Source organism: Mus caroli, unplaced genomic scaffold (assembly GCF_978045245.1).
Source record: "Mus caroli unplaced genomic scaffold, Mus_caroli_1 scaffold_13, whole genome shotgun sequence".
Classification (NCBI taxonomy): Eukaryota; Metazoa; Chordata; class Mammalia; order Rodentia; family Muridae; genus Mus; species Mus caroli.
In genome coordinates this window covers 94,155,598-94,166,279 of record NW_028227268.1, presented here as the reverse complement: position 1 = coordinate 94,166,279, position 10,682 = coordinate 94,155,598, and the positions used below count along the sequence as shown (strand labels likewise).

Below are 10,682 nucleotides of genomic sequence, written 5' to 3'. Positions count from 1 at the left end.
TTACATATAAAGGTATTACTTGTAAAGATCAAGGACATCAGGGGCTCATTTGGGCTACAACCTTTTGGGGTTGTAGTTTCCTTGTAAAAGACTCTGGGGGAAGGTATGGCTATGGCACGGTGATGCTTCCCGACTACAGCATAAGCTGGATGGACCCTGACCAAAACATTCTACAGAGAATGCTCTGGGCATCTGAAATTTCTGTCCTAAAGGCTGAGTGGGCTTCCAGGATCTATCCAGTGCTCTTGCCAACGTTCTTTTCTCCTTTAGAGTGGGCAATGAAAAGGATGCTTAGACATAATCCTTGGGTGTCCTCTAACATTGGACTAAAACACTGACTGTGGAAAGCTTTCTATGGCCTTCCCAAAACAAGTCATATTTTCCCTGGTTCAAAGTACATTTTGTCCATATCAGTCACAGATTATCGGGAAATTATGTATAGTGATTCAAGTCCTTTTATCATAGGCAGAATCCTGTTACATACCATAGGCTGGCATTTCCATATGCAGTCGTTACAGGCAAATGACAGCAGACCAGGTTAATTTTCGTGGTCCCTCATACATTTAAAGAATAGCAATGATAGTTCAAAATTCGAAATCCTTTTTAATCAAGCGACTATGTACATAAGACACCCTTTTAAACATGAGTTGCCGCCTAACCTCGTCAAATCATAAGCACACTTTGACAAGCATGGTGATGACTACAACTCCCGAAATACACCGCGGGATCAACATGTGCACCTGCCCCGTGTTCACCTTTCAGGTTAGAGCCAAGAGTTGAGGGACCGTATAAGAGAACGGAGAGGCGGCTGAACTACACTGGGAGCGGATGCCTTCGGGCGAGCGTCACGCTCTGAGCGACGTTAACTTAACGCTGGAAACCGTTCTTGAGGCACATGAGGCCGAGAGCTCCCCGAGGATTGTGAGGCTGCACGCCTGTGCTTGCCTCGTCGCTGCCGCCAGTCTCTCTGAACCTTTTAAATGGTCCGTGCTACTAGGCTAACGGAAGAACGCTTCGGCGGGAAATAGGAACTGTCAACGCGTTTGTGGAACATTCGATCGCCCACTGCTCATCGTGGCCATGGAACACCTTCCCGGCAGAAGCCTCGCAGATTCTATAACGGATTTTAGTGGGTGAAGGCTCGATCTCCCATCGTCTTCACGAATGACTCGAACGACCCCCACCCCGCCCCCAGTCCTTTTCGGGCTGACAGCCTACACTTGGCTTCACCTTAGTCCTGTCCACGCATTCCGACTTCTCAGCCTGGCTCTGTTCTGTTGAGAGCAAGTCCAAAGTTGACAACCCGCCACATGACCAACATCAGCCCTACAAATCCCGAAGAACAACTCGGCAACACCATCGCCAAGGCAACCTTCTACACACGCTTCCTCCAGGCGCAGGTAGAAAAGCTCGCGGGACTTCCCCACCCAACTGAGATTTCCCGAATCAGGAGGCGGGGCCGAAAGAGGAGGAAGTCCCTCCTAGGCCGGCTCACCTCGGCGGCGCACTCCTCGCGAGATCGCCGAGGTCTGACTCTCCGGAAGTGTGTTCGGAGGTAAAGGTACTGTGCGTTGGACTCGTCGGCCGCCGTAGCCCCTGCTAGGGCAGCCCGTACGAACCTGCTGGAAGAGGAAGAGAAAGGCAGAGAGTCGGGTTACAAGATGGCGGATCTGTAGTAGTAACCGCGGCGGGCGGCGGCAGCGGGAGAGCGAGAGAGCTCCGGGGCGCAAAAGGAAGGGAGAGTGGTTGTGCGCCGCGGTGAAGGGAGGGGTAGCGGAGACCACGAGCGGAGGGCTCTCGGTGGCTCTGGTCACCCCTTCTCGCGGCTAAACCTTTAGAGCCATGGTAACCTCGGGCCTCTCCAGAGTCGCTGCCACCACCGCCGCTGCCGCCACTACCGGCTCTCAAGAGTGAGGGATACGGGCGAGGTGAGCGAGGAGGTGGCGGCTGGAACGGTGGGGCCAGTAGCCACCATGTCGGATACACGGAGGCGAGTGAAGGTCTATACCCTTAACGAAGACCGGCAATGGGACGACCGAGGCACCGGGCACGTCTCCTCCACTTACGTAGAGGAGCTCAAAGGGATGTCGCTGCTGGTTCGTGCCGAGTCCGACGGTAAGGTTATTGGAACGGTGGGGCAGGGGATAGTGCATCGGTTGCGGCACAACCTGAGGGTTAAGCACTGGCCTCCAGTACTGTATTCTGACTAGCACCACTAGGGACAGCGCATTGGTCTTGAGCCTGCCCTCCTTTACGATAAAAACAAACTGCTGGGCCTGGATTTACTCTCTGTCAGACGTGAACTCGCAGTTCTCCGCCTCCATCCCTATTGAGGATTTGACTCCTTCCCCCTACCCCCCAATCCCAGCCCGGTTGCTGAGGTTTAGAATGTATGAGTGGGAAGTCAGTAGAAGATCAGGTAGGAATATCGCCCATGAGATGACCCCCACTTCCGAGCCGCTAATTTAGGTACAGTCCTGTCGGTTGTACCTATGTAGTATAAAAGGTTTAGAGAAACTCTGCCTTAAAAACAAGTTTCAGTTGTTCCAATCGCCAGGTGCTGGGGAAAACTAAAACGGACTTTCTCTTGGAGTTAGTACAGACCGTTGCCACGAAACACACAAGCACGTACATATTTATTTATTGATCCCTCCAAGGCTGCCATTGTAGGGAGTGAAAAAGTGGGTTCCACAATCTCAGCAAGTTAGAAAACTAAAGCGAACTGTGAAGTTGTATTTGTTGATTGCAGAATTCATAGAAACCATTTTAATATTAAAAACTGACAGCCATAATAAAACAGCTACCACCTATACTCAAGAGCTGCCCAATTGGAGCAGCTAATGCATGCAAGAAATAAAAGAATAGCAATCTTAGATTATTCTGGGCAAATGTTGTACTAGTGCAGAGTCCCCTTTTAGGAGTTAAGAGGCATGTATTTCTACATTATGAGGAGGAGAGTTTGTCAAAGGAAAAGGATAAATATAATTTGTATGGTAAGTCTCTCTGGGGTCCTTGTAATTTGTTTTGTTGGACAGGAAATTCAGTGAAATAGCTTTTGTTAAAGTTTAGTCTTCAAATGGTCAATTAGACCTTAAAGGTTTTAGTTACCACATAGTCTGAATATTGATTTCACATTTCCTTCCTTCTGAGGACATATGGAGGTAGGATGAAACAGTCTAAGTTAACCATGTAGTCTATATTTAGAAACTATGAATTAAAATGCATTTGTAGCTTCAGATGTTCATCTGGTGAGAAGACATGAAATGCTTACTAGATGTGTGCTACTGAAGGTTTTATAATTTCAGACATTTTTTTTTTACTCTTTCAGGATCGCTACTCTTAGAGTCAAAGATAAATCCAAACACTGCATATCAGAAACAGCAGGCAAGTAGTTGTTTATCTTTAATTTGAAAACTTCGTCTGTGATCCAGGATGTATTTATGTGACAAAGATGGGAATACTTTCCAGACAAGAGAAAAAGTTTGGTAACTAAAATTAGGAACCATATATATTTTCCTTCAGTTTGAGAGTTTCAGACTGAAAAGCAGTTTTTATATTGGTGATTTAATGTTGGTTTTTAATTGAGCCACTGTTTGTATTGCAATACAATGTATTCTTCGCGATCTAGAACAGGTCTGTTCTATATGCTCTACACTAAACCTTTTGTTCTAAGTCACATTTGAAAGAAATGGCTTAAAAGAAAATTCAGAGTGTTCACTTACTACCATTAAGAAATAATTCAAAGAGATGTTTTTAAAGCAAGGAGAGCCTGTTTGTGGTATGAAGTTAGATCCTTTGACCAAAGAGAAGAATTTTTTTAAGTAGTATTTAAGTCTGCTTCTAATTGTATGCATATTTTAAAATAATAAATGGGTACTTAATAAATATACACATTGGTAATTATGCAACATTTTCTGTTAATATTGTCACTTTGGGAAAGGAAATCTGTTTTAGTATTTCTAATTAGTTAACATGAAGTCATCTTTTCTTATCTGTGGATGTTTTCACTTTTATTATGAAATACTAACAATATTAAATAGTTTAGAGAATAATATAATAGACTCCATTATATGATAACACCATCAGATTTAATAATATTAACATAATATTTTTTTTCAACCTTTTGTAATGTTTAACATGGATAGAGGTAAAATCTCCTTTGTATCTATCTCATTTTCTCTATTCTCCCTGTGGTAACCCTATTATGAAATTGCTCTGTATTCTGTATACATGCTTTTTATACCCTTCCTGCATATGTATATAGTCATAAATAATATGTAGTCTTTGTGTTTTTAAACTTTTTACAATACACTATTGATAACATACTTTACATGTATTCTAAAAATTTGTGTTTTCACACTTCTTTGAAGATTTATTTGTGTTAGCATAGGGAGTTTTTTTAAATACTGTATTATAATTTTAATATATATAACTGTGAGTCATTTGATTTTTGTGTGGGTGTAGTGTGTTGTGTTTTGTAAATAAAGTCACTATGACAGGCTTTGGAAGGGAAAGACATTTTAGGTTTGTATTTATAGCATCAGGTCTATCTTTTTTTCAAGGTCTATGAGAATTTGGATTCTATAAACACTTCACAGAAGAGATAAAATTACATCTTTTGTAAAGCTTATTAATGGTAAAAATATGAATGTAAATTGTTGATGCATGCAATACATTCTTAGTTCTTCAATATATTAGTATTCAACTGGTGGGTTTTTTCTTGGAAATTTTTTATATGTGTCTATCTTTTTGGTGAAGAATTCAATTAAAACATTTGCCTTAAACTTTTGAGTGTTTCTCTGTATCTTAGATATATTTAAGGACATTTAAATAAATTTAATTTCTAATTCAACTAGGCAGTTAGGTATTCTGTGTTTGCGTTGACTTGGGAGTCTTTGTTTGTGAAGAAATAATAATATTTTGTCATTTTTTTTTCTCCTACCTCTGAATATAAATGATGATGAAGACATTTGCTCGTGTAAGTGTGGGTGCATATTCATGAGCAATTAGCTACACATTTAGTTAAAATAACTTTTCTTGATGTGTTGTGATATTTTAGCTACTATTCCTATTGAAAAGACCATATTGTGCAGAGGCTTATTTGTAAAACAGTATTCCAACACTTTAAAGATATACAGTGGTTCTTCAAATACTTAAAAATTTTAAAGCATACTTTCATGTATAATGATGCTTTCTAAAACACTAGTTCGAAGCCAGGCAGTGGTTGTGCACCCCTTTAATCCCAGGACTCAGGAGTCAGAGGTTAGGTGGATCTCTTGAGTTCCAGGATAGGCAAGGCTATATTGAGAAACCCTGTCTCAGAGAGAGAGAGAGAGAGAGAGAGATACACACACACACACACACACATACATACATACATACACACACACACACACACACACTCACACACAAACACTAAGTGTCTAAAACAGTGGAAAAATATATTTTAAAGATTTATGGCATCTGAAAATGTTTTCTGCAACTGGTCCCATCTAAGTTCAAGTTCAGGGCTACATATCTTTATAGATTACACACACATGAGGGGAATAGTGAAAAGCATGCTGTGAATACTGTCTAGAGTCACCTGTTTTATTTACTTGAAGTTTACTTAAATTAAGAGGACCTTTCTAGTGGAAGTCAGAGCCATTTAAAGTTTTAAGTTTAATTTCTTTGTAATATATACAGGTTTTTTTCCTATTTTAACCAAAGTCGTATTCAATTTGCAGTTTTTACTAAGTCGCACAAGTAAGAATTCTTGAATACAACATTATTTTTATGTTTATTAGAATTATCACATCAGCATTTGTCAACACTTGAGATTTTAGATTATGCTAGAAAGTTATTTCCAAAATTAAAAGAAATATATCATTAACAGATAGATTTTTAAATTAAAATGTGAATGGATGGCTTGTTTATAGAATAATTTACTAAATTAAAATATGTTGAATAGATTCAGAGTAACTAATAGTCACAGTTTCAGTCCTAAAATGACTGCTAAATTGTCTGCTCAGAATAGATGGGTTTTTCTCTCCCAAAATATATTAGAATAAGTACAATTAAGTATCAAATAACTGAATTGTAGAAGGTTATCAGTAATTTACAGTACTTTCCCACCATGTCTAGTTCTGGAAAGGGTGAGAGATGGGAAGGAAGTATACTTTCTCAGTACATTTAAGTATTTAAGGAAACTCATTGGGAAGAAAAGAAAATGATTATCCAGTACAGCGTGAAACAAAGTGTCTGATACATGTTTAAGTAACTTAAAGTCAGTCCTACCATTTTTGAGTAAATCAAAAGTCAAAATCATAGGGATAGAGAGAACTTAGCATATTTAACATAGTTATGTTTTCCTGGGTTTAAAAGATCAGTCCTCACTTCAGTGAAACAATAGTAGACTGATAAGATAGCTAGTGAAAATGGTTTCAGTAAGCCTAGATCTTACTGAAAATGCATGAAAGTGTTTCCTGTGGAGGTAGCTGAGGTCCAGAAAGGGTATGAATGAAAATGCAAAGCAGGAATATTTCAACACAAAGTATTATAAACAGAAAACTTGTATTCCACAGGTGTGGGCAGTAGAAAATTAGAGATAGGAGAAAGCACCAAACAAAAGTGTGCCATTATAAATTCTTGTTGGAGACCCAAAATGATGAAAATGATACTGCCTTTAAGCAAACCAGTATGATAATATCATGAATACTAGATGAGAGGAACATGGAGGAACAAAAAGCTTTGGGTGGGAAACTCTTGTAATAATTGTGATAGACGAAATGAAAGTCTAGTAAATAGACTTGAAAAAATGTAACTCTGATATGTTTTCAAGAAGTTGCTAGAGGACATGGTGAATGATAAAACATCAAAGAAGAAATCAGGCTGCTGTCCTGTTGATTGTTTTGTATTATTACTACTAGTAGGTACTGTTACTATGACTGTAACTATTGCTATTACTATCTAGTGTTCGGGGCCCAGAAAGTCATAGTTCTTTCCAGAAAGTGCATGAAGTTGAGTAGGCTTACATTGAGCTTTTGGTTTGAGGCTTGGTTATCAAAATAAAGTTTTTTTTTTTTAATGTGCATGTGTTGGCATGGGTAATTCAAAAGTATTTATTGAAGTCTCTCCTACCTCTAGTCCATGTGGTTTGTATTACTAACAGTCACCCTCATTACCATTTTCTTTGTTTTTATTATTTTTGGTTGGCTGGGTTTTTTGAAACAGGGTCTCAAAATTTAGCTGTGGCAGTCCTGGAACTTACTATGTAGACTAAGCTGTCCTCAAACTCACAAAGATGGGCCTGTCTCTGCCTCCTAAGTGATACAGTTAAAAGTGTAGGCCACTATGCACATCACCTTTCCGTTTTCTTACAGGCCATCATCTCACATCTCCATTTCTTAAGCACACATAATAAATAGCATTCCATATGCTTCTGGGTCTTAACCCCCCCCCCCCATGTTTTATTTGTTTGTTTGTTTGTTTTAATTTAAGCTTGAAAGTGGGTGAAATAAATGAAGTCTTAACATTAAACATCTAGAGCTGGTGGTAAGGTTTGATTTGGAAAGCAGATCCTCATTTAAGAAACATAAAATGAACTTTTAGCTTCAGCACACCCCCTTCGTAGACAGAGAGTAAGAACAAAACTTAGACAGCATTGTAGAACTGTCCACATTTATTCATTGGACCAGTAGGATGTTGTTTATGGGCTGATCTGAGTCTTCTTTAGGGTTGTTTGTTTTTTTTAATTAAGTTTGAAATTTTTTGAAGACATAACTTATTCTGGGCTTTGTTTGTAGTACCATGGGGGTGGGGGGGTATCAAATCCAGCACTTTGCACATGCACTCTGCCACTGACCTACCTCCCAGTCCTAGAAAGAGTTTTTCAGTTACCTGACAGGGTAGATACCATCATCACAAAGGTGTCTTTCCCAAGATGAGACTTATCCATTGCACTCCAGATGTGCTGACCCCTGCATTTTCCTAATGCGGTAGTGGGGGACTTAGTTTGCACTTTCCTCTGAAACAAACAAACAAACAAGAAATGATCCAAAATCCATAACATCAGTTTGTGGGTGCTGGTGAATGCAATAAATGAAATAATATTTGGGGTTGGGGTCACTCTGTAATCGAAACCAATTAGGCAATCAAATTAGGCAATCATGGGGGTATTAGTATTAGACAGATGGGTTTAAATGATGCTTTTGTATTTTATGTGTATGGTGTTTTGACTTTATCTATCTCTGGGCACTATGTGTCTCCAGCATCCTCAGAAGCCAGGAGAAGGTTTCAGATCCCCTAGATCTGGAGAAGGTGATTGTGAGCTGCCATGTAGGTGTTGGGAATTGAACCCTGGTCCTCCAAAAGAGCAACCAGTGTAACGTCTCTCTAACTCCTAAAATGATTTTCTTTTTTTAAAATCTTAAAGGTTTTTCCTGTTTTGTACAAAGACTAGCATGATCTCCCAGTGGGTAGATGTCGGTGAATATACATCAAAGAAGCTCCGCGCATTACACAGAGAAACAGCTCTAAGGACAAACTATAGAAACGGTGCCTGCAATGATAGTTTTCCTAAGTGGATTTCCCCAATATTTTTTTAAATTAAAATTTTACTTTGTATCCAAAACAACCCTATTCATTTTGTTAGAATATTACATAGTGAATTTAATGTCTGATTGTTTATATGTGTTTAAACTAAAATCTTAACTTTAGTTTCTCCTTACAGAGTTTGACAACCTAACCTTTTTTAAAGTAGAAGCAAAATTGACGATACTCTATGAAGAATAGACCTTAGGTTATTCTTTCTGCAAATTGGTGATGGGCCATACTTCTAAGCCTCCCCATATAGCACCAATATTCAAATGTCAGAGACTAGAAGAGATTTACCACCACATTCTGCTCCCCAGCATCCGTAGTCTCTTGGCCGTGCCATAATGCAAAATGTGTTTAGTTCAACTTAAAAGTCCCTAGTCTTTCACAGTCTTAACACTGTTTAAAAGTTCAAAGTCTGTTCTGAAACTCAAAGCAATCTCTTAACTGCAACTTCCTATAAAACCAAAAACCAAATTACATACTTTGAACATAAAATGGCATAGACTATATAATGTCATTCCAAAAGGGAGGAATGAGAGCATAGTTAAAAAAAAAAAAAAAAAAAAAACCCTGGACCAAAGCAAACTCAGCAAGACAGACTCCAAAGTGCCATGTAGCTTATGTCTGAGCTCAAAAGGGACTAAGTGGCTTCTCCTCTCCAGCTTTGCTCCCTGCCTCTCTTTTGGGCTGTTTCCATTCTCTGTGTACAGCTTTCCTTGGCAGTTATCCCACACTTCTGGCATTTGGCATCTTCAACATTTGGGAGTCTCAACTCAGGCTTCATTTCCACAGCTTCATGCAGTGACCTCTCAGGGGTTCTGTACTATCCTCTGGGTCTGTGAGCCCTCGATTAAATACTTCCTTTTATAAGTTACCTTGGTTGTGTCTCTTCAAAGAAATAGAAAAGTAACTAACACAGCACCCTTTCCTTTATTTAGTGCAGATCAAGCCTCTCTTTAAGTAAGCTCATTTGTTTGTATTGGGTATAACAAGTTTCCTAGTGCTTTTTCTTGTCAAATACTACTACATTTTGTTTTTCTTTTTACTCCACTTACTCTCTTTCATTGTATTCCTGCATAAGAATGTTACTAATAACCATGCCACAGAATCAGTGTTAGGATTAGGTTTGAAATCTCGGGAAAAGAAATTAGTCCATTACCTTTTAATTTAGCCTCAGGCACAGGACAGAAAGCAGCCACCCTCTTACCAAATATCACAAGACCAGTCTCTAGCCCAAGTATTAATATTGTTCCCCTCTGAAACCTCTTTTTTTTTTGGGGGGGGTGGATTTTTGAGAAAGGGTTTCTCTGTGTAGCCCTGGCTATCCTGGAACTCACTCTGTAGACCAGGCTGGCCTCGAACTCAGAAATCCGCCTGCCTCTGCCTTCCGAGTGCTGGGATTAAAGGTGTGCGCCACCAACGCCCTCTGAAACCTCTTGAACCATTCCTCAACTACACCTGGCTCTCAGCATTACTCTGTCAGGCTTCTACTATGATGGTCCATAAAGCTCTGCTTACAATGTCAACTTATTTTTCTAGTCCATCTTCTGAAATTCTTGAGTTTTCTGAAAAAATATAGTCACATAATGAGGTTCTTCACAGCAGTAGTCCATTCCTTGTACCAGTGTCTGTATTACTTTCCTGTTTCTTCAATTAAACACCAGCAACTTACAGAAAGGTTTATTGGGGCTTACAGTTCCCAGTGTGATAAGAGTCCATCACTATTACTGTTAGGAATCATGGCAGCAGGATGCATGGAAAGAACAACTGAGAGCTCAAGGCTCATGTTTCATACCATGAACCAAAAATAGCAAACTGGGAATGATGCTGGTGTTGGGACTCTGAAAGCCTACCTCCACTGCCAGAAAGGCCAGACTTGTAAGCTTTCTGCACACCACCATTGGGCACCAAGTATTCATATGTCGGGCCATTCAAAACACCACACATGCAAACATTCACACATACAGTAAAAATAAGCAAAAAGGTAGGGATGTAAGTTATTGATGAATGGAATGGCTGACTTTCCAGATAACAGAAAATAGATGTTGGAGTATCTGCAATCTTGCTCAAGAAGGATTACCTAGAGCCTGCTAATCTATTTTAGC

At 39.6% G+C, this 10,682-nt stretch overlaps 1 protein-coding gene across 3 annotated transcripts in view; it reads left to right on the top strand.

Moving 5' to 3' along the window:
• The first annotated feature begins 799 nt into the window (after positions 1 to 799).
• The window catches only part of Ppp4r3b (protein phosphatase 4 regulatory subunit 3B), a 46,483-nt gene continuing 36,600 nt past the window's right edge, over positions 800 to 10,682 (top strand). For 2 of the 3 annotated variants that reach the window (XM_029484032.2, XM_021176118.3), the window contains exons 1-2: positions 801 to 2,115; positions 3,329 to 3,384. In XM_029484032.2, coding sequence (XP_029339892.1) covers positions 1,974 to 2,115; positions 3,329 to 3,384 — 198 coding nt within the window. In that variant the 5' untranslated portion in view covers positions 801 to 1,973. Of the gene's footprint in view, positions 2,116 to 3,328; positions 3,385 to 10,682 lie in introns of all 3 variants that reach the window. The other variant, XM_021176119.3, reaches the window with a different exon arrangement.